Genomic DNA, 27,824 nt, shown 5'->3' on the forward strand with positions numbered 1-27,824 from the left:
AAACAGGTCAGTACCTGGGATAGAAGAGCAAAAACGTGATCGGGATCAGAAACAAGACGAAAGTCAGGAGAGAAGAGTAGACGTGGTCAAGATCAAAAACGGGTCGTTATTCGGGACGGGAGAGCACACGTGGTCGAGATCCAACAGATCGTAGCAGGAGACAAACAGGAGCAAAAACACGGGATAGGCGAAAAAGGGATAGGCGTGTAAAAAACGATTCGCAGACGAATCGACAAAAGGGGACTGACAGGACAGAGTTTTAATACTGACTGAGAGCCAAACTGTCAACAAGCTGCAGCTGGCGCCACACGGGCAGGGCCAAATGGGTGCCATGGCAACCATGGCAATTTACGGAAATCGCTAATATTTTAAATATGCTCCCCCCGATAGAAGTCAGGAAAACATGAAGAATATTTAAGAATATTTAAATACTAAAATTAAAATCCTTAAAATTAACATTTCTGGGTAGCCATAACAACCGTAACCACTCGTGCACATTATCAGAGGCAATATTTGAATTATTTTACCGGACTTTAAAATTATTCTACTTATTTTTGCTCATTTTTTCAGTGGGGAATTTTCGTTTTAACTTTATAGTTTAAGTATAATAACCAATATTCCTTAAACTTAGCCTATTATACGCATTATTTGTTTTACGATTGGTCAAATAAAAAAAACCTTATTTGATGTTGTAGATGATAGATCACTTTGCAAGTTTTTGCAATATTTTTTATTCATCTAGAAATATATATTCATACATAAAAAAATTAAAATCAAAGCATGAATGAAGGCAGTTCAGCTTGTGTGGCTTTTTCCACAAACCATTTCTTCCTGAAAAAAAAGAACACACACGAAACAATTGTAAAATAAATGATCAAAAACCCAGATTTGAGACTTGATTTAAAGTGTGCCTGCAACTTGACTCTCCCTCAGCAACTTTGGTTAAAAGTAAAATAAAAAAATATATAGATTTTTTAAAAATTACTTTTCATTTGGGGATTTCGGATCATGAATTAGCATGGAACTAAAGAAGCCAAGTCTAATTTAACTACTCTCTCCCTCAACAAGTTTACTTATATATATTTATGTATGTATAAATTCCTCATGACTTTGCACTTTGTACATGGCGTCTTTACAGTTGGAAAAATATGTAAAGGTCTATTCTCTCCAAATTCAAATTGTCGCAAGTGAGGACAGGCAGAGCACATTTTTGTCGGGCCTGGCGGCTTTTTTTTACATTCTAACCACCAACAAGTAAACTGCACTTGTGTGGCCATGATCCATTACCTTGATTGTATATCGCTGCAAGCGGAGACAGGGAGAGCGCACTTTTGTCGGACTTGGCCTCTGTTTTTTGCCTTTTTGTCCACCAAATAGTAAATCGCTCCTCTGCTATAGTAATCCATGATCACCAATACCATTTTGCTGCGGAGACCAACAGAACACACTCTCATTGGGCTTGGCAACTCTTTCTTTGCTCTTACTGTATTTCCCCCTAAAATAAACTGCACTTGTGCGGCTATGAACCATTATCCCCAATCCTATATCGCTGTGAGCAGGGATCGGCAGAAGGCACTTTTGTTATGGCCAGACTAAAATTAAATGCATTGTCGTAGGCCCGATCCATTATCCCTGGTCGACGATTGCAGAGAGCAGAGGCCGTTAGAGCGCTTTTTTTTTTCTTTCAGTAGCTGAAGCATGCCAATGTGGCCTGCCTAAAATGAACTTTATTGTTTTGGTCGCGATCCATTACCCCCAGTGAACTATTGCTAAGATTTTTCACCAATCCATTAACCCCAGTCAACTATTGAAAAAAACGAGGGCCAAGAGAGTAAATTTGTGTCAATCGATCAGATATGGCTGCAAGTGAGAGTGGCAGAAGGCACTTCTGACAGAGATTTTCCGTTCTGGCCCACCCAAAATGAACTGCACTTTTTTTGATCCATTATTCCCATTCGACTATTGCCGAGAGCCGGGGCTCAGTGACTAAATGTGTGTATTTCTGCCTATGATAAACAGCGCCTGGTGACTGAGATCCTTTACCTCTGGTTGACTTTTGTTGCATGTAGAAATGGAGTGGGGGGGGCTAATTCACTGATTTTCACAAGTCACAAGGGGATTATGTTCCCCATTATCAGCAATAAGTGAGGTATTACAGTATCTTTTCTCATCATACTTTGAAAAGGTTCCAGATCGAGACTGGTTAGATGAGCTGTGAACTATTGCCTTCAACTCAAAAAGTTAGCCTACCCCTGTACTTGTCAGTACATATCGGTAAACATTAATAAGTGAATTTACAAATAATTTATAACTGTTCACCTTTCCACTCCTTTTACTAATGATTAAGTTTTGTGACTTCATTGTACTTTCAAGGTCAGAATTGGAGCGTCTCGACTTTTACTCTTGTACTCTGATCCGCCCCTGAAAAATGTACACGTGTATTTTGTTGGCGCTCGGTTCCCCCTGATGGTGTATTCTCCTCGCTTTCTCGCCGCCACGTTCGATTCTGCACTGGGCGAGCGTGGCACTGAAGAGATTTGGCCGCATAAAACATTCATGCGCCGGCAGCGGCTATTCTTCGGCGTGTTTTACAGCAGCTACAATGGAAGGCTAAAGGTTGTTGTCATTAGGCCATCGATTTCACCAACCCTGTAATCGGCGCCCGTGGCCGGGGCGCGCACAATGTTTTTTCTCACCTTCCTTCTGAACGCTTAATAGATTTGCTGAAAATGCTATTTGGTTGGGATGTTTATTTTAACATGTGTGGCAAAAAAGCTTGGATTGAGGTCATTGTTTGATAGGCAGGGTTGAGTAGGGTTACTTTAACTTGATTACTTTCAATTACTTTTGGATTACTCCAATACCAAATATGCTAATAAAAGACAAAAGAAACTAAATATGAATACAATTACTATATTTTGTGCAGGCTTGGGGAGTAACGGAATACATTGAACGGCAAAAAAGATGTTGGCAAGCTGTTTGGATTTATTTTCATGTTGTTTCTGTCGCATTTTATGTTAGTTTTGGAGATCAAAGAGATCAAAGCCAGGAGAGAAAGCTTACCACGTGTTGTGAGTCATAATTTATTTGTTGATAGGTTTGTTGATATTCATTCGAAGACATTTTGACCACTGGTTCTCAACTCGTCTGACTTCAGGTCCCACCATACCACACTAATGATAAGCTGCGATCCACATCAAGAAAATGATTTCCCCTTCTCAAATGTATTCAATGAAATGATTGAACTGAGATAGTAGAATATAGTCACCTTTTTTTCCCCAAAAACGAAATGACCCGAAAAACAAAACCAGTTCAAGTACTGTATATGTAACGACCCTCAATCATGCGCGACACATTGTGGCGTGGTTGCATTAAAACATGTTACATCTCAGTAATCATCGTTTCAAGCTGCTTTACTTTACTTTTAATTAGTGCTTTTTATGCATCATTTAGCACAACTTATATACATTACTATGCAAAAATAGTTCGTGAAATAAGCTCCTTTATTTAGCAAATTATGAACTTTTACCCAAACTGATATTGGGCACAGCATACCTTCAGCACGAGGTGATATAGCTAAAGGTACGGCAAGCGCAGAAGGCCATAAATGAAAAAGACAGTCGCACACATAACATATGAATGCGTTACCAGAGTTTTAACCGTAATGCAACAAAAACAGATTTTGTGAGAATTCAAAAAAACTCAAAACAATAAAATTTCAACTCTGTTACATATATACTTGCATATAAGCCTACATCGCATATAAAACTGTTTTAAAATAACCACCTACTAAAAGAAATACAAAAAAATATTAAAGTGTGTACCTTAACATCAATAATTATTTATTATTTATTTAATAAAGAATAAAATAGTGTTAAAAACTTAAAAATATAAGAATTTTAACCGTTAACTGTACCTTCCAACACACAAATGACAGACTCTCTACACCATTCTCTTATTTCGCAATTGTTTCAATCTTTCAATCAATTTTTGTTATCAACGATTTCCACTTTTCCACCTTTCTAACAACTTTTTTGGACTCATCATTATGGGCCTAAAAAGGAAATAAAATCAACAAAATCAAAATAAAATGAGATGTGGTCCCTCTCAAATGCACTGATTGACTGAGCAGGTAGAAATAGTGTAACTGACCATCTGTTGATTTTCTTCGAAGCATTATGTTGCCAAGGAAAAAGGCTCAGGACCCACTGAAAGACGGGTCCGCAAACCATCAGTTGAGAAACACTGATTTAGACGATTCATATGCTATAAATTCTGATTATTAAAATTAGCACGGACACTTGAGGATTGCAGAAGCTAAGTCCAGTTTAAGGCATCTTTCATAATGTAAAATAAAAAGCAGATCATATACATTTTATATATATGCATACATACATATATATATATAATATATATATATATATATATATATATATATATATATACAGTATATACACTGTATAGATGGGTTGGTGGGTGTATTCCTTTACCTCTAGGGTTGTAGGGGGCACCATCTCCTGTGGTGTGTCTTGGGCAATTACAGCCTGGTGGCACCCATACGGTATGGTATGATTATTCTTTCTTTTAAAGTACATTTTTTATTTCATTCTTTTGCACAATCGCCTTTTTTTAATTTCAAATTGGGGTGCAACAGAAAAACTATTTCTGCTAATAATCAGAACACAAATTTGTAGTTGGACCTGCACTTGATCCTCTTGATCCTTACAATCGATTAACTTTCCTGGATATTAGTCATGTCTCTTGATCCTTAAAATCGATTAACTTACCTGGATATTAGTCATGTCTGTATTGTAGCCCCGCCTCGTGAGTCATTGTTCCGTAGTACAGCATTCTGAAAAAGAACATTTTAAAATAAAGAGTACTTAGAAAATGTTTTTATTATAAATAAAACTATGAAAAATACATTAATATCTGTTGTAAAATAAAATGTGATGTTACTAAATACTAACATGTTTGAAAATATTAATTATGATCATTTTTATCGTAAGGGGACCAAGTACGTATTTCATAATAATGACACCCTATGTCACAAAAGAACATTTAATTTCATTTAGTTTCCTTACAAAATGATTTGATTTCATAAGATTTTTTTACATTTTCATTTTGGCCCACTTGGCCTTTCATAGAAAGTGATGCTGCATTCAGAAGAGTTTGAAACTTTGAATAATTGACTTTGCCTTCGGGGGAAAAAAATGAACAATGCCATTTAAGTGTGTCTATCTGAGAAGCTGTTAATGGTTCGTGATCTTTCATTATACTCCCACTGTTGCTTCTGCAACCTGACTTGAATTTAAATGAAGGATGAACGCAAGACAAGAAAAGCTTTGGGAGTGGGGGACGTCTTTGCTTTTTAAATTGCTGACGTTATACCGCCCTCTACAGGTGTGTGACTACACTGCTGTTATCCAGTATCTCTGCCAGTGTGTATTACAGTATGTATTAAATTAATGTTTGAAGAAATGGAGTCTAATTCAAGGCACCTTTCATAATGTCACATAAAAAGCAGACCATATACAATTTTTAAAGTAATAAAGTGTTTTAAAAATATTCAAAGAGACTTTCATGATTATATTTGTATCTACTCTTTGAATTGCCTGTTTGATTAGAAATAAGCATGTTGTCAAATTTCTATCTGCATTGTATGATATATTTAATGTATTTCAAGCCAAGTACCATAAATCAATCCATGTGCAGAAACATTGAAGGGCCACTTCGATAAGATGTATTTTAACGTTGACTAACCAGGCACACCCAGATCCATTATCTTTTTTAAACGAATGTTTTCATGAAGTTAGTTTCTAATTTTCAGAGAAAAAAATCTTCCGTACAGTAATCCAGTTTTTTTTCAAGGGGGTCACTGTTACCGTATTTTCAAAACTGTAGGCCACAGTCTCCATAGCTGGTTCAATTTCTGTATTTAACACATTCATAGGGCACATCCGATTATTGGCCACGAATGCCCTCTGGTGCGGTCACCTTAAAAATACAGCTTGGTTGTTGTTTGTTTAAGTATATTGATAGAACAAAATTAAAAAAAAAACAGCACGGTAGCAATACGCGCGACAGGGTTCTGAAAAGTCTTCTTTGACTGTTGTGCTTTGCTCGATGATCTACTGCTGGTTTTTCCAGCTTCTTCACCTTGCGAACCATCGATTCATTAATCTTGAACTCTCTCTCGGCTGCTCGGTGTCCATGTTCTTGTGCGTACTGTAGAAATCAACACACCATGGCGGACGAAAAACACGGAATGTCACGGTTGCGATGGCGCCCAATTGGCCCCGCCTGTGTGGCGCCAGCTGCAACTCATAAACAGATTGGATTTCCGTCTTTTTAAGCTCAGTGCGCTCTCTCTTACTTAGGCGGTCCGTCAACGAAGCTCTGCCCCGCAAAACGTGGGTTCTGACTTGGTCCTGTTTTCCTGTTGGTAATTCCTGTCAGTTGTTGTTCCCGTTTATTTAGTCCTGTTTAGTATCAGTTTCAAGTTTCGTCCCTGTCTATTTTCGTCCTGTTTATTATTCTCTCCAGTTTTCGCTCCCGTCTCGTTTGTCCTGCTTATTTTTGATATCCTGTTTCATTATCTGTCCTGTCTGTCCCGTCTTGTCCGGTATCGACCCCATCTGTCCGATATCGACTCGGGCCAGTGGTATCGATCTCATCGGCCTCTGGGTTCCTATCATTTCACGCCAGACTGCTGCCTAACGTGCATGACTCCCCATTTCCCGTAAACTAAAAGGCTTGTGTGAGAACGTCACGCGTTTGGGTCCTGATCTGGTTATGGACACGGAATGTATTAAGTGGAGGCAGAGAAAAGTTTTTAATTTAATTATTATTTGGGAGGACAACTCTGTTCAGCCTCAGGTAGCACAATAACTTTCAAATTGCTATATACGCTACGGCGTTAGCATCCATGAGTCCTTCCGCAAACAATGGGCTCGATTGCGTGTGATGTCACATGTCCTCTTCTTTGCATGCGGGACACTTGTCCAAACAGGAGATATTTAAAAGTCGTATTTAGTTGGAATTGTCAAATCGTAATTGAGCGTTAAGCTCTGCAGTGTGAACCTAGCCTTATAAACACGCCTACACCTCACCCTTTAGCGGTGATCCCCCACACTTCACCCTTTGGCAGCCTCAGTGTCCTCAGCTACATCTGCCACTTATCATCACACACAGAGCACACTGCACAATTTGAAGAAAATCGAAGACTCCTATGTGCGCCTAAATGTCGCAAAAATAAGTTAAGTTTAAACTTCGGCAGGCACTCAAAACAGGGAGGGAAGTCATCCATTGATTTTGAACTTGCAAGGAGGACCAGGAGGGAAGCCTTCAGATAAGAGAATTCTATCCCAGTTCCAAGACCCCCTGCTGAGCTTCCTCGTCTGATTAAATCTTCAAGGTTGCAAAAAGCAGATCAGCCTTAAATGGTGTGGAAATCAAATAACAGCAACATGATTTGTCACTAGCGGCAATATATAGGTGTGTTGGGGAGGCAGCGCTAAGAAGAAGGATGCCTCTCGTCTTAATAAACTGGTGAGGAAGGCGGGCTCTGTTGTGGGCACAGAGCTGGACAGCCTGACAACAGTAGCCGAGAGACGGACACTGAACAAGCTGCGGTCAATCATGGACAATTCATGACATCCACTACACAGCATCATCTCCAAACAGAAGAGCAGCTTCAGCGATAGACTGCTGTCACAGTCTTGTTCCAGAGACAGACTGAGGAGTTTATTTCTTCCTCATGCCATGAGGCTCTTTAACTCCTCCCGGGGTAGTAAAAGCCCACATTAAACCCCACCCAGTGTGTATTTTCCGTAGCACTATTTAAATACTCTATATCAACACGTTATATTGGGTATTTTTGTATTCTAGATCTTTATTTTATAATTTTATTTCTCAACACAAGGATACTGCTGTAAGTGTGAATTTCCCTACAGTGATGAATAAAGTGTCTGTCTTTCTATATTATAATAGTCAAATCAACAAACAGTGTACAATAATAATCAAAATAAGGGCATCTGGCAAAATGTCCAATATTAAAAACAGAATAAACGTATCAGTTACGTTCTAAAACTAAGGCTACTTCGACGTTTTTGACATTCTGCGAGTTATGTTCCCCATAAACCGCAATAAAAGAGCGAGTACAGTATGTGAACAGGCGATGTATTTTAGTGCGCTTATGCCGGAGGTAAATACCTCATCTAATTCTTAATAGTATTGATCAAATTTCCATACATATTTTATAAACACAGTGGACCATCCATATTTATACATTAATAATGACTTCCCGACCCAAAATAAAATGTATATACACACGGGTTTTGTGGCTCAAATGGTTTTCGGGCGGATCACGTTACTTGATTAAAAATATCCTCAAAAACTAATGATCCATTCAAACGCTGCTTTTTTAATTGGAAACTCCAGCCAGATATAAGCATCATTCGTCAATGACCTCCTCGGTGTCTTTGCACGCATAGAGATTCTGTTTTTAATCCGTTTTGAGGGGAATAATTGCTCAGTTGGACGTCTAAATATGGACGTTTTCATTATGTGCTGGCTTTGGCTTCAGGCCAAATTATGCCTCAGAGTGACAAATTAAATGGCGCATATTAACCCCCCAAATCTTGTGTACACGAGTCAGTGTGTGTGTGTTCAAGATGACAACAGAACCCAACGTCTCTTGGGGTGGCTTGCAGATATGCTGCAGTACATTTTAAACCAGGTCAGCCTGAAGTAGCATCCTGAAGTAAGGACTTCACACACCTTCACAAAGCCTTTTGAGGTGCTAGTGAAGTTCTTCTGCCCTTGAGTGAAGCTTGAAAAAGTGGAAAGACTATTTATCAAAGCCAATTCACTTTGCAAGTTTTCACCACTAAATTTTAGAGAATAAAGAAACTAGAATGGATTTCAACAAAATACTGTTCAAGCTCTTTTACGTGTTCATACATATTAAACCAAGAGGTTAATGACGCACAAGTGAAGAAGTGGAGAGACTGGCTAAGCTATGAGAATGCACTATGCAAATCAGTGCTGTGGCACCATGACTAATAATGGTGTTATCATGACATAAAGTCTGGTGCCTTGTCGTATGTCATTTGTATCACTGTTGGTCTAGTGCAGGGATCAGGAACTTTTTTAAACCAACGAGCCCCAAAATATAAAACATATAGATTTTTGCTATACCTTACTTTGTAAGACAAAATTCAACAAAACTACAGAGCCCTTTCTCCAGACAAAGGTTAACACAGTAACTTATGAGTGCTAAGGATCCTTTTTGTTCTAAATAATGATAATAGTTTCCGCGGAATCAAAGTTCTTTTGTTAAAAATGTCACAAAATATTGCAAAGGGGGATACAAACGTATTGACCTTCAGCGCTGGGTGAGAAGAAAGAGTGCACGTCCCTTATACAGTATAGCTCTGGCCATTCCTACCGCTCACGCGATCAAATTGGTCTAGCTCTAGGTGCTTTGCTAGAGCTTCTGGGTAAAAAAAGAAGTGGGACAGAGAAATCAGGCGTGGGAAAACAGGAAGCCAGACAGGACAGACGGGATCGATACCAGATACAGGATACACGAGCAGATACCGGACAGGACGGGATCGATACCTGATAATAGTTACAACAGCAAGATACCGGACAGGACGGGACAGAGGGATCGAAACCGGATACTGGATACACGAGCAAGATACCGGACAGGACGGGACAGATGGGATCGATACAGAATACTGGATACACAAGCAGGATACCAGACAGTCAAAATACATGTCTTGCAAGTGCAGAGATTCGTTGACGGACTGACTAGGAGTGAATGAGAGCATTGAGTTTAAATAGGAGGGAAGCCAATCAGGCAATAAGCAGCAGCTGGCGCCAAATGAGCGGGCCCGGGTGAAGGGAATGGGAAATCGTGACAAACTACTTTAGTAAAAAACTATTTTACAAGGAACAGATAAAGCAGGGGTGCATAGATGTGTCAATTGGAAGTGCATAGTTCTGTGATTCACAGTACTGAAGTAGACTTTTCAACTCTGGGGGTGTTTCTCTGCCAATTTCATTTCAAACCACACTTGAAACTAGCGATTCATTTCCTGAATCAGTCATGTGGTACACCTGCTTCGCAGGCTTTCAAACGCCACCACTTGTGTCATCAACACACACATCGACTTGCGGTTCACGAACAACTCATCTTAAATGCTCGGCACACGCTTCAGGGATTTGAGCAGAGGAGCACATTACTACCCAAAGGGCACCCAACTGGAGGGAAATGGCTGCACTGTGCACATCTGTGTCCAATATCCCAACTCCTAACTCTTTATATTGACTGCTCAGACAGCCTCTGCTGTTGGGTCATTGCCATTGCCAATTCCATGTTGGCTTATTTATTTCTTGGTTCGGACATTTTGTCAGTCGTTTTGAGACAACTGTTTTTGTTTTTTTTGTTCGCTACTTTGTTCCCTTCTCGGCATTTTAGTCCACCTGCAGATCGTAACACTTGCCTGCAATATCTAAAGCATATTGGAAGTGAAAAAGTATATCAGTACAATCTATCCTGAATTGGTTGAATGTCAAGTTATTCCTGTCGGTTTGTCTCGGAAAGCACCGATGTTTCTCATCCAAAATAAACAAAAAAGCATGTTTGTAAGACAGTATATTGATCTTTCATTTTTGCTGAGAAACATGACAACAGTCTTCACAAGACACTCAAGCAGCCGTTGCATCCGTCCACTTTCATCGCTGATTGAGTTCTCCGACAACAAAAGGTGTCTGGCCTGAATATGTCATCCTTTTCTGGAAAGCTACACGGTCTGATTAATTAAACACGACCGTCGGTGTATGCACAACGTATGTCGAGCGATCAGACTTGAATCGATCTTTGCTCATGACAGCACATGCTGTCTAATCAAGTCGCATGTCCCAAATCTTCGTAGGCCCACGGTATTGGTTTGGCGGTGGTGCTCGGCTCTTTATCATAGACTTTTGTATCATTTTCGAGTGGAAACATTTTGGTTGCAGACAGTCAGTTTTGGGAATAACGCTATTAGAAACAACACCGTTGAGTAACAACCTTGTTTTTCAGTAACGTGATCATCTAACTACCAGTAATTATTTTTTTCCGAGTATCAGGAAACCAGAACAGACCAGTGGACCCCAGAGCATTCGTTTAAGTCTTTTATTAAGGAAGCGTTCAGGGCTTGCTGGAGACGTGATGGCCGTCAGACGTCAGCAGCGGCGCCGGGAAGATAACTTCGGAACGAGTCCGGAATCGTAGTGCGGAAGTCTGGCAGGTCGTGTTTTACCGGGGCTGGAGAGGAGATCGAAGCGTGGGACGGAAACAGGTCGGATCGGAGGCAGGCAGAAACGGGTAAGCAGAGTTCTTAAATGAACGGGATATCAGGAGAAACACACAGAGTTACAAATGTACACTCTGACACTGGCCTCTGGACGCAGCGCGCTCAAGAGAGAAGTGCCAGCCAATCAGAAGGCGCCCACCCAGGCGCCACATGATTGCTCCAGGTGACCTGAGTTAGTAATTATGACAGACAGACAAAAACGATATGTTACTTTAAATAAAGCAGTTTTACGTTCTCCTCACAGTATATTTACAATCACTATTTTTTGGAGAATGAAATGAAATGAAAATGAAATGATCTGCATTTATATAGCGCTTTTCAAGTCAATGACTTCCAAAAGCGCTTTACAGTGTGCTTCACATTTCCCAATAGCGGCCTTGTATTGCAGCCATGTAAGACCTAACCTGCTTATTGGGGGTATTAGGGGTTCAGTGTCTTACCCAAGGACACTTCGACATGTAACACGGACAAGCCAGGATTCGAACTGGGATCCCTTGATCCCAAGACGAGCGCTCTACCTCTTGAGCTACTGCCGCCCCGAACTCCGCCATTCAAAATAGCGACTACCATAAAAATACTTTATGTGTCCTGTGTTTTTCCACCTTACCGTTTAAGTGTTAATTTTGCTTTATCAGCCAAAAACACGTTCAATTTGATCAAAGTTTAAAAAAAAACTATCAACATTTGGTCTAATCAGGAGTTGAGGAAACCTAGTTTTGTTTGCTTTGACCTTGTGGTGCTTATGTTAGCAACAAATTCTGCGGTGCTAGCCTCCAGCTAACAATGACTGCTTGTGGCCACATCGGAGATACTTGTCTCTAAATGCAGCTAGCAACCGAGTCGGTACAAATTTGCACTCAAACAAAGCAGGCGACTGCCTCAAACTCTAAACATAACGATTACCGCTAGCTGTAGACGTCCTGCGTGAGTAAACAAGGACACTGCAGAAGCTACAAAAACTCATGAAGATAAATCTATTGAAGGAGCAGGAGGAGAATAAGTTGATTGTTATTCAATTGTCCGAAATTGAAAAATGTAATCTAAAAAAACAGATCCATTCCCAACTTCACTTCTTTATCGTTGAGGAATAAATTGGAATCTACCATTTATTCGAGAATCTTGAACTCAGACTAATTACCTGTCAACCACGTGCAAATTTCAGACGGACAACAATGGGGCTACAATTCTGTTTCTTGACCGTGAGAGCAGCCATGCACATGATAAACATACGAGCCATAAATCGTTACAGGGCCCGAAGTGACAAGGCATATAACTAGGGCGAGTTAAGCTAAAAACAGTTGCAGGGATTGACAGGGTAACATCCATCAATTAACTTTCGACGAGTTGCTGAGGCAGGGAGCATCTGGCAGGTTTCTTGTTATGGTCTTGGATCTATCATGATGTTGTTTATGATATCTTAGGGAGAATTATTTTTGCAAATGGTGGCATTTTGAAACCTGGAGGCCTAGCTAAAAGCCGAACTATGCATCCTTCTTTTTTTGGGCCACGTTATTTAGGGGGTTAACCGAAAAGAGAAGTTAACTATTTCATTATTTCAATTTTTGTATGAAATGGGCCCCTAATAGCCCTTTGAGACTTCTTGCGATTAAGGGCTATACAGACGCTGCCCTACTTATGAACGATCGTTCGTCAGTTGAATTTGTTCGTAAGTAGCTTCAGTGCTATATTTTGTATGTTTAAGGTTTATATGAGTCACCTGTATTGTTTTGTACTAAAAAAAAAAAAAAATCATGAAATAATATGCTCTTTAAAGATAAAAAAGGTTAGTTACTTTTGGAAGATGAGCTCCAAGAGTTCCTCCTCCATGGTAGAAAGTGGCATCAAGCTTTTCCACTTTAATTTCAAAAGAAACGCTCGCTTCTTCTTTACACTTTACACCAACCATATTGAATGGATGTACAGTGGAACCTCGGTTCTAGACAATAATCCGTTCCAGAACCCTGTTCGAAAACCGATTTGTTCGATCACCGAAATCATTTTTCCCATTAAAAATAGTGTAAATCGTTTTAATCCGTTCCAACACCCTGAATGTTTACCTTGAATGTTTAACATAAACTAAAGCCAACCCAGGCTAATCGTACGTTCGTGTTATCGTAATCTTCCGTACAAAAGATTACGCTAACATGAACGTGTAAAAATAAAAAAATCAGGTCGTTTACAAGTCATTTAGCACCCGGGTCTCCACAACAAGTGGTGAGCGTGTTCATTGGAAAGGGGGCTCCGTTCCAACACCCTGAATGTTGGGCTCCGTTCCATCACCCTGAATGTTTAACTTGAATGTTTAACGTAAACAAAGCTAACCCAGGCTAATCGTACGTTCGCGTTATCGTAATCTTCCGTACCAAAGATTACGCTAACACGAACGTGTAAAAAAAAAAAAAAAAAAGGATAAACAAAAGAATTATGAATAGGATTTCTTACCTTTGTGGTGGTCAGCAGAAGGCGCAGGTGGACAGTGGGGTATTCCCTAGCAAGATTAGCACACCTTCTTCATATTTTGCTATTATTTCTTTCTTAAATGCAATAGTTGTACGCACTACTTTTCTTTTTTCACCTGTAACAACTTTGCTGCTTGCACTGACTTTCTTCGGAGGCATAATTAGGGGCTAAAACACTTTGTACATCTATATTAAAAGCGAAAGCAAAACGAACGAAGCACGTCCGCACGCGATAACAGTTGGTCACGTGGGGTGGGGGGTGATCTACACGATCTACACCCGTACGCCGCTCAGCATCGCACCCTAGCGTACGCACTCACGCAGTACCGGCGTTCGAACTCCAATTTTTTGACCGAACAGCGAAGCAATAATTTCTCTAAATTTTTGGTCGGACTCCGATTTGTTCGAACTGAGAGGCGTTTGAAAACCGAGGTTCCACTGTACAAGATATTAAACAATAACAATGAATAAGGTCTTAGCGCGCTGGAGATACTCTATAGAATGTTTACACACGAACGAGGAAGAGGAAGCAGATTTCTTCTTAGGGGTGGATGCTGGGTGAATTCTGAAAGCAGCATACACCACTAGTGGAGGAAAGAAGCACTACAGTACTGGCCATCACCAGTTACAAGTCAACCACCGCCCCAGTGCAGAACACTAGCATGGACTTTCTGAATGACCTCAACAAATTCTTTGGAAGGTTCGAGGCACAAAACGGCACCCCTGCAGCGAAAGCGGTTCCAAATCAGGACGAAAGAGCACTCCACCTGGACTCATCTGACGTGAGGAAGACCCTGAGAAGGGTCAACACAAGGAAGGCTCCAGGCCCGGACAACATTCCGGGGCGGGTACTTAGGGAGTGCGCCGATCAGCTGGCTTGTGTACTAACAGACATTTTCAACACCTCGCTAGACCAAGCCAAAGTACCATCATGCTTCAAATTTGCCAACATCATCCCAGTGCCAAAGAAACCCCAGATCTTATCACTCAACGATTACCGGCCCGTTGCACTGACTCCTATCATAATGAAGTGCTTTGAGAGACTGGTTAAAGAGCACATCACCTCCAGTCTCCCCTCCTCATTCGACCCCTTTCAGTTTGCCTACAGGACAAACCGCTCCACCAGGGATGCCATCTCCTCTGCGCTTCACCTGAGCCTGACACATCTAGAGGAGAAGAACACCCATGTGCCGATGCTGTTCCTGGACTTCAGTTCAGCATTCAACACCATCATCCCACAACATCTGGTAGACAAGATGAGACTCCTGGGTTTCAACACCCCCCTGCGGAACTGGCTGCTGGACTTCCTCTGTGACAGACCCCAATCAGTGCGGATAGGTCAGAACAGTTCAGATGTCATCTACCTCAGCACGGGCTCCCCCCAAGGCTGCGTCCTAAGCCCCTTGCTGTTCACCTTGATGACACACGACTGCGTCCCTAGGTCCGCCACAAACCACATCGTGAAGTATGCTGACGACACAACAGTGGTGGGCCTCATCAGGGATGACAACGACCTGGCCTACAGAGAGGAGGTGGAGCAGTTGGTGGGCTGGTGCAGGGACAACAGCCTGGTCCTGAATGTCGACAAAACTAAAGAGATCATTGTCGACTTTAGGAAAAACCAGCCCAACCATGCCCCACTTTGCATCAACAACAAGGCTGTGGAGGTTGTCAGCAGTATCAAGTTCCTAGGGGTGCACATTACAAACAAACTCACCTGGTCCGTAAACACTGCATCACTGGTTAAGAGGGCACAGCAGCGCCTGTACTTCCTGCGGAGGATGAAGAGAGCCCACCTGCCCCCACCCTCCCTCATTACATTCTACAGGGGCACCATAGAGAGTATCCTGACCAGCTGTATCTCTGTGTGGTGTGGAGGCTGCAGCGCTACCGACTGGGGTAGTGTGAGGAGGGTAACGAGGACAGCAGAGAAAATAATCGGGACTACACTTCCCTCCATTCAGGACATTGGCCAGAAGCACTGCCTATCCCATGCAAAAAACATTACCGGGGACCCCTCTCACCCCCATCATGGACTGTTCACTCTGCTAGCCTCTGGGAAGAGGTACTGCAGTGTGCGGTGCAGGACCACCAGGCTCCGCAATAGTCTAGTCCCCCTGGCCATTAGACTGTTAAATGGTCAATCTAACATATAGTTAACTTAAATCTAAACGGCTGCTAATCTGACTTTTGCACTACTGGCAGTTTTTTTTATAGCTTGCCACTCCTTGCACATTGCTCTCTGCACTATTGTAATTACAGCGTTATTGTTACAGTGTTAATGTTACTGTGTACCTGACTTGTTAACCTGACTGCCCATATTGCACATCTGGTTAGCTACTCTTCTTGCACTATCGGCACTATGGTAAAATACTACACGTAGCCAAAATACAATACAACATTATTTATATCTGTACATTCAAGGAAACTGTGGGGGTCAGATGCATCGACATTTCGTTCTGTATACACGTGTACTAGAATGACAATAAAGTAGATCTGAATCTGAATCTGAATCTGAATCTGTCCTGTACTCAGAAAAAGGTGCCCACAATACAAAATGTCCGTATATTTTTTGACATCCCGAAAAATTTTTCGTATCTACCGTTTTTCGTAAGTCGATTGGTCGCAAGTAGGGGAGCGTCTGTACAAATAAACATGACTTGACTTTTTTGACACTTCTGTTGATTGAGTGTTTGCAGTGTGGTAATAGACTGTACTGCTTTATAGGGATTGTAGTAAGTTGTAGTAAGAGATTAACTGCCTGAATTATACCTTCAATTAAGGTTACCACCAAGTGTTTATTGGCTGGTTTGGCAGAACATAATGCTACCAGGAACTAACCTTTTCAGTAGCTAGTTTATTTTTATGTTACTAATTAGTGCAAAGAATTTCTAAAAAAAAAAAAAAAAAGTATGTTATTAATATGGTATTACATTGTTGTAATTATTAGAAATAAGGTTAAAATTTGTTCAGTCAATCTCTAAAAAAATCTCATATAAGGGCGCCGAGTGATTAATTTATATCAATTATAGGCCAATTTCAAAAGGACACCAATGATGCCAATTGTTTCTCCTGCCAGTTACAAATCAAATTTCCTAGAAAATCACAATGACCCATCAAAGGTGGGAGATTACTCAGGGAACTACTTGGTGCTCATAGGCCCCACATTGGAGACCTCTGAGCTAAACCTTCAGGCTACTTATACAATTCACAACCATATTTGATTGCGTAGGGATTACAAGTAACATATTGGGCCGGGATCGGAACCGGACCCAAACTGACCCAGAATTCGGGCTGGGTTGGGGCTTAAAATGTCTTCTCTCTCTCTCTTGCCGTTTTTTTTTCTTCTTTTCTTTTTTCCCCTTCTTGGATGATCTGCACAGCATGCACTTACTTTTGATCAAGTAACTATTTAGATTTTTAAAAATCCTTACAGAACTATCAGTTTAGCTCCAAATCACTAAATCCGTAGACATTTTCCTCCTCTGGGTAAAAGACACGCGGTTTCCTTCTTCTCCCTCCCTCGTGTCAGATGTCATTTCTACTTCTTACCAATAGCTTACAAGCTTTACAAACTTTTTTTCTGCTTTCTGGTCAAATATTTTACTATTTGCAGCTCGTAATCTACAGAATATGATTTTCTTTTTGTTTCGTTCCGTTTCACTTTCACTTTCGTCCGCTGCACGATACCGAAATGCGCACTTCGACGCCGAGACGTTTATCTTGGCGCGACACTTGCAGCGCACACTCGATTTGACGGACTCGGCCCGAAGTAAAACCCAGGCTGCAAAGTTCAGCCAATACGCACAGATGGGCGCTGAAGAAAAGCTTCACGTTTAGTTTGGCGGCAAATTAAAGGTTCAGGTTTATTTCGGGCTCGGTTTGGGTTTATATACCCGTGACTCGGGTCGGGTCTGGCTGAATTATTTAGGCCCGATCTTACCTCTAGTTGAGAGTTTGGAATAAAAATATGTATTTTTTGTTTATTCACATTTGGGCATCATTATAACTTAATTTGATTTATAAATGATATATAAAATTTTATCATTTTAATGTGCCTTGAGTTTTGTAGTCAAATATGGCCTTAAATGTGATCATATCAAACCTATTCTAGCTGAAGCTGATCCCATAAAAGAAAAGTACGGAAGATTTGATTTCTTTAGGTTTTTTTTCTTCTATTTTATGCTAATGGACCGCCTTTCCAGTATGAAAGTAATTATCAGCCATGTAGCTCCTAGGTGCCCAGAATATATACTGTAATAAAAGGAAATGCTTATCTCTAAGTTTAATTTCGACCAACCTATCCTCTTCCTACATGAATTTAGAACAAACACACGATGAGAAAAAAGGCTTTCCTCTTAACAATAATAACCCCTACATGAACTTGGGAACACACCACAATTTACTACCCATAAACTCTATGCATTTATTGTACAATGACGTTTTATAAATGTATAAAACCTCCCCAGGCATGATGTAACAAAGTGGACATGTCTACCCTGCTACCGACTTCCACTAAGGATTGTTTTTCTGCTAATTCGCCACAAGCATGGCCATGACTTCAAAACGTTTAGAGAGGAAAGGAAAGGTACTTCCCTTTAAAATTTTAATAAAAAGAGCTAGTCAATTAAAATTTAATTGAGGTTTTTTTAATGCCCATCTAAAAACAGGAGTCTGTTTTATGGTTTCATTCCTAAGGTGAGGAAGTAAACTAAATGAAGTCTTCAGTAAATACAGACCATAAAAGGTTGTAGAAAACAAAGCATTATGCTTGGAAGTGTATTGAGATACATATAAAATCCAATTTTGCTAGCTGGATCTGGGACGGGAATTGGTACATTTATTAGACGTTTATGCTAGCTTGGTGTAGCTACTTAATGTTAGTCCTTGCACTTGCTCTGCGTCACTAGTTGCTAATATTTGTGTCACCATTAGCATTAGCGCCATGTGCTTCCTATGTTTTAGTTTATTAACTTTAAAGCCCCAGTGTGTATTATACAAAGTGGAGTTTCTTTCAATTATATAAAATAAAACTTAATATAAATGAGACTTCATACCGTTACTCACTCAGAAACATGAAGACACGGGTTTAGAAATTTGTAATTACATCTTAAAAAACCCTCTGAAATTGTTAACATGTTTGGTCACCATGTTACTACAACGGAAGCCCAAAAGATGATTTTGCGAAAGTAGTTTATCCCGGTGGTGCTTTTAGTTCCTAACTGCAGCTTATTGCACGAAGCTGAACCCTTTATGTGATGGCAGCTGAGTCCCGTCATTCAGGCATCTTACTTTTTCTAACACTGGCTCCTTCTCTAGCCAGTCATCTTCGCCACCCGGTTATAGGCGATGGCCCAATGCTCGGTGCAAATGTCACTAAGTTCTGTGACGCTTGACAAATTCTACTTTGCTTTTGCAGTCTTTTACTAACCTTTATAGTAGTTTCTCGCTCTAGCCACCAAAGTTAGCCACTTAAACCAGCTCTGACCAACTCCTGTTATTTGCTCTTTTCAGCTGCTCAGGGTATACACAGCTCGCTTTGACTTTTGCTGCCGGCTGAAAAAATAATCCTTGCTAACTCAATGAAATATGGAAGTAGGCTTCCTAATTATGTGAAGTGGTATCTTTCAGGCTTCCATAGTGTGTCTTCTTTAAAAGCACATTCTTCAGATCCATTCTATGCTACAATAATAATAATAATAATAATAATAATAATAATTTCCTTTGTATTGTCATTCTTTGTAACAATGTACACAGAACGAAATGTCGATACACCTGACCCGTTGTAGCGAGCCGATGCAGCCGCAGCCAACAGAGGGCGCCGCCATTTTAATGACCTCTAGTAGTAAATTATTACACGTTATCACTTTAATTGCAAAAAAAAAGTATTTGATGGCATTGACGGGAGTTACGTTAACACTGTTGAGCAGGCAATATATGTATAAAACAGGGGTGGGCAACTATTTGGTGTAGGGTGCAGCATTGGGTTAAAAAATTTAGCCAAGGGGTTATCCCGGACACCTCTCCAATTTTTTTGAATTTTTGTTTTTAGTATTACTGTAGTTGAACTTTTGTATCGTTTCTGAAGTCAGATTTTTGTAGTATTTACGTCGTAATAATTTTATATTTGTAGTACTGTTTCTACAGTAGTATTTTTGTATTATTCCCTAAATTGTATTTTTGAAGTACACTATAGCTGTATAGTTTTGTAGTACATCCATAGTAGAATTTTTCGAGAATATCTGTAGTATTTTTGTAGTACTACCGTAGTTGTAATTTTTCAGTATTTCTGTAGTAGTATTTTTGTAGTAATTTTGTCGTAGTATTTCTGTAGTAGTATTTTTGTACTATAATATTACTGTAATGGTATTCTTGTACTATTTCTGAAAAAGTATTTTTAAGTATCCTCATACATGTATTATTTTGTATTACTTCAATAGTAGTGTTTTTGTAGTTAAGTGTTTTTAATGTTACTGTAGTTGTATTTTTGTAGTATTTCTATCGTAATATTTCTTCAATAGCCGATTTGTATTATAATGATACTGTAGTTATATATTTGTAGTATTTCTACAGTATTTTTTCTTTTTTGAAGTAAAGCAAAATAATGTATGAGGTACCCCTTTTCAAGCATCTTATTTGGTGTTAAATGAGTATTGAGGTTCGACCTAATACTGTGCTTTAGTTTTGGTAGAATCCAAACTAGAGGTAAGATTGGGCTTATTAAAACCCAGCCAGCTGGTTTTAAAGCCCGAACCAACCTAAACCCAACAAATAGACAAAAATAGGCGAAGTGAACCCAAATTTTGATATTTTATTTGTGAGGACTCAGGAGCAGGAGGGCTTCGGGTCTCGCTGACTTTTTGTTTTAATTATCCACCCATTATTGTTTCATTTTCACATGGAGATCCCCGCAATGGATGTCGAGCACGAGGATACGGATGCGGGCTCATTGGCGCTTAAGGTGGACGGAATCTATTGTGCGTATCATCCACACAGAAAAAGAAACAGAGAAAAATGACTGGTGGATAGTAAAAAAAAATAAGTCAGTGAGAGAGAATTTGGGTCTGGCCCTGTTTGTGCTCAGGCTGAAGATCTTACTTCTATCAAACTCTCACAAAAATAGCACGTTGTCATAAACAGCGATTCGTTAATAAAATCTCAAAGTCACTTGATAAAACGTTTCAATGCGACAGATGCCACCGTATCAAATTCCAAACACAAGGCGTCGACTTAGCCAGATTGTGTTTGCTCGCGCAAGTGTGTTGACGTTGCGTTCGGGGAAAAAGGAAGGCCACATCTGTGACTTTGTCCGCTGACTTTGCTTGCACAAGTCTCTTCCCCACTTCTCCTAATTTTGTCCTTTCCGCCGCCATCTACCCAGATTCATCATTTACTTTTGCGATTTGGCCCCTTGTCCTCCCCGTCGCTGCTATTTTCTTTCCCCTCACCTTCACGTCTCCATTCATTACTCTTGTGTTTGTCTACACTTTGTGAGAAACTGCACATTGTGTTTGAATAGAATCTTGAAGCACAAAGTTTGTCGAAAATGTTTCATTCCTTAATGTTTAAATTGTCAAGAAAGTCTACTGCACGGGTCGGCAACATATGGCTTGTGAGCCTTATATGGCTCTCTTCATGAGTACATATGGCTCAGAGATAAAATAGAGCTTCAGTATTTTTCAAACATTTCATTTCATCCAGATTTGTTTGTTCCACGTGCAAAACCAAGTCAGGGCTAACTGTTCCTGTGGTTTGGTCCAGTCTCTATAAGACCCAAGTTTGACTACGGTTTACAATCAAGGTGTCACACCAACAAACACAGTTTTGGCTGTAAATCACTAAATAATCCTTTTACATTAAACAGTCTATATTCATTGTTGGGACACTTTATGATGAAAAGTCACAAAATAAACAAACACAAAACAAACGTTTGTAAGGTATATTACATCTAGTTATGGTTTCAAGTTTACACACGTTTTACCCAGAAACTTTAGCAAAGCGTATGATTAGGTGAGCAGTAGGGATAGGCGCAGCTATACACAGGGTGCACACTCTTTTTTTCTTTGCGCAGCGTCATCTGCACTGAAGGTAAATACGTTGGTATCCCCCTTTTCAGAATTTGGTGACATTTTTACAAAATAACTTTGCTTGCACCTTGTTTTGAAACCATTTTTTAAGACAACTTAAGCCTTAACACTCTTAAGTAATTGCGGGAAGGAGGGGAATTTTAAATGGTATATTTAAAATTATATTGGACACAGGCTTTGGCATTATTCGACATCGAATTTTAAAAATTGATAACCGTGTAAGTTTTCTGCCAAAATTGTCATACTAGTTGCCGAGCCGCTATACACGGTGATGCCTGACATTCAATTTGAAAAAAAAAAATAGATTACTCTACCAGCTGGATGCCAACATTGTCACATGTGTTGTCGGGCTGCTACCCACTGTGGTATCTAACATTGAATTAAAAAAAATCGATTACTATTTTGGCTGGCTGCTAAAATTGCCGTATGTGTTGCCAGGCTTCTATGCACTTTGGTTCCGAACATTGAATTTAAAAATGAGCAATTGCTGTAAAAAATTAGTGTTTGCTGGCTGTAGTTGTGAGTATCGGTGTAAGTAAATCCAGCAGCGCGTATGTTTGATGTTAAGTTTATTACACTCATCCTTTTGGGTTCCCCCCTCCCAAATAGATGTTAGTACTACTCTCCTCCTTCTCCCCTCACTCAAAGCATCACTGGCCCAATTAAGCGTTGGGCGGGACGCAATGGGAAGAGAGTGAGAGTTGATGCGAGCAAGGGAGGAGTATGACACACAAAAGAGTGGAAACAGTTTTCGAGTCGGCATCCAGGAAGAGCAAATAACTGCCGAGGCACAATGAATTCTTTAAACTTCACCTGGAACTCAAACCACCTTTGACAAGCCCCCCAAGTGGCAGGGGGGCTTGGGGCGGAACGGCAAGTAGACATAGCCCCCCACCCACTCCCTCACATTTCCCATTCCTGATGAGGGGACGTGAGGAATAACAAGTCCGCATCTCTGAAGAACCAGAAGACTGATGCTGACCGGTCTCAGGAAGGCGGGATACCGTATGGAGGGAGATTGACACCGGGGTTCGAGACGGGGGGGCGCAAGCTTTTTGCTTGACAGAATCGGAGAAGGAGGACGATGCATCTGTTCTTCCGAGACAAGTGGGAGGTGGAGGGGCTGCAAACGGTGGGCATCCTCCTGGTGGTGTGCAGCTCCCTTAAACTGATGCACTTTTTGGGGCTGATCGACCTTACCACGGCAGGTAAGACGAATGGTAAGCGAGTGAGGGAAGGGGTGCATGCCCCCCGAGCTGCTGTGATGATGGATGATTCTTGTAACAAAGTTTGACGGGGAACAAGTTCAGAAAAACTACATTCTGCACCTCGCGAGGACTTTGGTGGATGATGTGGAAAGCTGAGAGCTACTTCTTTTGTGACTGATTAGTGGGAAGGGCTACTAGTCGGATATGTATTTTATTAAAGAAATGATGTACTTACTATGTTACTACTATGTTATTACAGATTGTAGTAATTAGAGTCGTGTTAAAATAGGCTCATTCAACCACTAAAACATCTGCTTTGTAAATGGGCATTGAGTAATTTACAAATATAAACTATCGGGTAATTGAAAGTGGTTTTATCCTGCATTTAAAGACACTAATCACATCAAGGATTTCTCATTAAGGTAAGGAATCCATTTCCTAGAAAATCACAATGACCCATCGCTATTTTCGGAACCAGTGCGCGGGCTACTTGGCTGATTTTAAGGGGCTACCTAGTGCCTGCGAGGACCACACTGGGGATTCCTGTTTTACAAAATTAACACAATAATACATTTTTGTATATATAGTCATGATGGTATGAGTTGTCCATTTATAACCCATTTATTATTCCAATCAATTACAATCCTTCACTTATTTAGTAGTAATGAATGCACTTCATGATTATTGATGAAAGTAATTATTCTTGATATAATTACTCACCTTCTTGATATGGCTATTCATTCAGTTGTTATTCAGGCTCTACAATGTAGTGCTTTTATTGTATTTAGAAGGCATTAAGTTTTACTTGTCAGACCCGCCTTGGACACATGTCTGGTGTAAAGCAGGGATTTCCCCAGTACTTTGAACTTTTCCACAGCCCAGCCTACTTTAATAAAAGAGATTGTCCACGCTTTTGACTGACTATTTTCCTGTAGGTCATATGTGCCCAGAATATTCTGTAATAATAAAACTGAATAAATAATACTGCTCATCCCAGCTGAAGTGCTTTCAGTGTCTTCAGTGTGCTTTGAAGGTCTCTATTGTTGGATCCTATTTGGATTTAATTGGTCTTAACAGCAATTTTCTCACTATATGAGTTCTGTTGCTGCTTCACAGCAAACCACTTTGCAGTTACCGTTTTTAAACACGTATGCCATCAGCACATGATTACAAGTATTGAAACGCTTGATTAGAACAGAATGTGAGAAAAAGAACCGGAGAAGTTTTCCCCTTGTGACTCTAAGAGCTTCAGCTCTCCTGGGAAAATGTTTTACAAGACACTTGAGTGTTTATTTGTTGCATGTAATTGATGGTGTTTGAATCCAAAGTGGGGAAAGTACGGCCCGCGGGCCACATGCAGACAACCACACTTTTTCATCTGGCCCACTGCGCAAAAAGTACAAAAAAATTACAAAAATTATAAGGATCAAAAACATAACAAAACATGAAATTAGCATGGATCGTTTGTCCAATTTTACTTCATATTAAATGTACGAGTGATATGTCAAATAAGGACTAAATGTTCACTGAGGTAGTGGTAAAAGTTAACTCTTTAAGTGTTTTTTTAACACTAGGTATTTTAGGTGTACTCAGTAAACGTGTTAACACTTTAAGAGTAAACTTTTAACAGTACCGAAGTGAACATACTGTATGGTCCCTACTTACGAGTGTTGAATTAACAAGGTTTATTTTACTGTTTTGTATATATTAAAAAATACAAAAATAAAGAAAATAATACTTTGAATTACCTTGGTTAAAAATACAGTTACTCGAGGAAAGTATCAAATTAAAGAAATTCTCTTACAATTGGGTAAGAATAATGTTTTGTTTTGTTTTTTCTCATGTGAGGTCCCTTCTCGAGGTTTCTTAATTTTCCTCATGTTGAGCTTTTTGAGTTTCTCCTTGACCTCATGTAGGTTTTAGATCAGGGGATGGTGTGAAAATAGTCTGAAGTTTGCAATAGTCTGTGGTCTGTGCACCCCTTTGAGACTTCTTGTGATTGAGGCATCACAAATAAACATGACTTGACTTTGTATTTTTTGTATGAATACTGCTTGTTTTGTCTTGAGATATCTAATAAAACGTATTTTTATTACTTTTACATACTAGTCTAGGGATGGGTAAACTATGAGCCGTGAGGTGTTTTAATCTGGTCCACTGAACAAAAATATAAAATAAGTACTGCAAATTAAAAGAAAAAAGTTGGGTCCCCAGTGTCCCCTTGTGGACCACTCTCCAATAAGAATACATTTCTCATAAAAATATTGTGTACTGCGTTGTTGACATTGAATTCATGTAAATCTCATTTTTTAAAGGATTTTTTTCTTTATTTGTATTTTTATCATGTGATAAGTTTGTTACTGGGCAGCACGGCGGCGTAGTGGTTAGCGCGTGTGCGGCACAGTTCTGAGGTCATGAGATCAAACCTCCTGTGTGGAGTTTGCATGTTTTCCCCGTGCTTACGTGGGTGTCCTCCGGGAACTCCGGTTTTCTCCCACATTCCAAAAACATGCATGCCAGGTTAATTGGCCGCTCTAAATTGTCCCTAGGTGTGAATGAGAGAGCGAATTGTCTGTCCCTGTGTGCCCTGCGACTGGCTGGCAACCAGTTCAGGGTGTCCCCTGCCCACTGCCCGAAGATGGCTGGGATAGGCTCCAGCACCCCCACGACCGACTGAGGAAAAACGTTGCAGATAATGGATGGATGGATGCAAGTTTGTTACTATTGGACGAGTGCAAAGGCGATTTCATAGGATGTCAGTTCCATATTTGACTCACTGTTGTTCATTATTTTGACGATTGGATCCTTGTTGTTGTTCTTCGATACCCACACCCTTTAGGGTTGTTTTTGTTTTTTTGTAACCTTAACGATTTAAAAGAAATAGGGAGCTCAGAGGAGGGCTCAAGAAAGGGTTATTATTATTATTATTTCTTATCAGAGAGCTCTACTTGTCCTCCTTGAAAGTTGAAAAGCCATTGGTGTCTTCTCGCCTTTTTTCAGTGTCTACTAAAGTTCAAACTTAATATTTGGTCCTTTGATTAAGATATACATAACATATAGTATTGTCATGATAAAGAAAACAATTTTGCATTTTGAGGTTGTTGATGCTCAAATTGAGTTCTTAAAAAGGGGCCATAATTAATTTATTTGCTTTAATTCTGATTGATTACATGCAGAAATTCTTATGTACGTGTTATATTTAATCATACGTTAAATATATAATTACCTTTCCTCATGCATTGCCAAGGTAACAGATCAAGACTGTATCGTTTCTTTTCATCCTGGCTTGGCTACAATTTTTTTGCCACCCATAATAGTTTGCCCACCCCTGGTTTCAAGTCTTTTAATGGATCATTTGGATTTGTTAATGTGTTTTTTCTTTTCTTTTTCTTTTCGACCTCAAACACCTCAAGCCACAGCTTTTATGAACATTGCCTAGAATAGAGAGAACTAAAAGGGACCTTCAGTCTCTAAGATAGAAGCAGTCAATTCTCTTGAGTCTCTCATGATAAATAAAGAGAAATTAAGCTTGTATAACAGCCACCTGGATTGATTTATGGATGTGCTTAAATCATTTTAGTGGATTCCCAAAGTTGAGTTGAGAGTTATGAAGGACAAAAGTGGTAAAAGAAAGGAAAGGACGATTCACTAAATCAATGGAGTTGACTGCTGAAAAGCATTCCTCTTTGTCTTCGTCTGTCTGTCCGTCCTCCCGTCCAGACTTTAACTTCGTTAGAGTCATCAGTGAGAGGAGGGGGACTCAAAAGACCATCGGCCAATCACCTGCATTGGATATTGAGACAAACAACCATTCCTAACTAAATTTGCAAAGACCATAAAGTATTCTGGTCCTTGAGAGATCCTAACTTGTTTTCAACCTCCAAAACACCTGAGGCAAATGATCTTGGTCATTATGAGACGTGTGCAGAGCTTGCTGTGAGGCGATCATTTGAATCGGTTTGTTGGAGGAAGGGAAACTTTGTAAACAAGATGAATAGGAGTCAACAACAAGTTGGAACGAAAAGAAGGAGAGAAAAAACGGAACATGGGTCACCAACATGGTGCCCACAAGGCACCAGCTAGCCCTCTAAGGTAATTTGAGTAGCCCACAGACCAGCTCTGAAAAAAGCTCGCCGTTAGGGGGTCATTGTGATTTTTTTAGGAAATTTGATTGCTAATTGAGAACTGAGAAACCATTGTCATGATCAATTCTGCCTGATTATTTTTAAAATCAGCCTCTAATTTATGTATGTAAACAACTCATTGGCATTATACAGGGCAAATGTTTTAGTGGCTGACTGAGCTCCTTCTAACCCTTCTCTAGTAATTACAACCTGGCAATAACATAGCCCGCCCTCTTAGTATAAAAGAGAGTGTCATTTTGATTGGCATTTCGACTGTTCACTCTTGAATTCTACAAAAGTCTTGTGTATCTCTTGCCATAACACAGTTTACCTTTCACTGATTTCAAAATGCAATGTCTTCTGCAAACATCCCTTAGAAAGGATATGTTTACAGGTACAATATAAAGTAGTTTTATTTGATAAATAACTTGTCACGGTTGCCACTGGCCCCGCCCGTGTGGCGCCAGCTGCGCCTCGTTGACAGATTGGCTTTAAGTCTATTCAAGTTCACTACTTTCACTCTTTGTCAGTCCGTCAACAAACCTCTGCCCCTCAAGACATGGGTTTAGACTCGGTCCTG

At 40.1% G+C, this 27,824-nt stretch overlaps 1 protein-coding gene across 6 annotated transcripts in view; it reads left to right on the top strand.

The window, feature by feature from the left end:
* The window catches only part of LOC148354250 (A-type potassium channel modulatory protein KCNIP2-like), a 170,444-nt gene that overhangs the window by 115,278 nt on the left and 27,342 nt on the right, over positions 1-27,824 (top strand). The window contains exon 1 of one of the 6 annotated variants that reach the window (XM_088350624.1): positions 22,989-23,132. The exons of 4 other annotated variants lie outside the window; for them this stretch is intronic. In XM_088350624.1, coding sequence (XP_088206750.1) covers positions 22,997-23,132 — 136 coding nt within the window. In that variant the 5' untranslated portion in view covers positions 22,989-22,996. Of the gene's footprint in view, positions 1-22,988; positions 23,133-27,824 lie in introns of those variants that run through there. One more of the 6 variants, XM_088350625.1, reaches the window with a different exon arrangement.

The sequence above is a fragment of the Urocampus carinirostris genome, chromosome 13 (genome assembly GCF_059441175.1).
Source record: "Urocampus carinirostris isolate Australia breed hairy pipefish chromosome 13, RoL_Ucar_1.0, whole genome shotgun sequence".
NCBI classification, from domain to species: Eukaryota; Metazoa; Chordata; class Actinopteri; order Syngnathiformes; family Syngnathidae; genus Urocampus; species Urocampus carinirostris.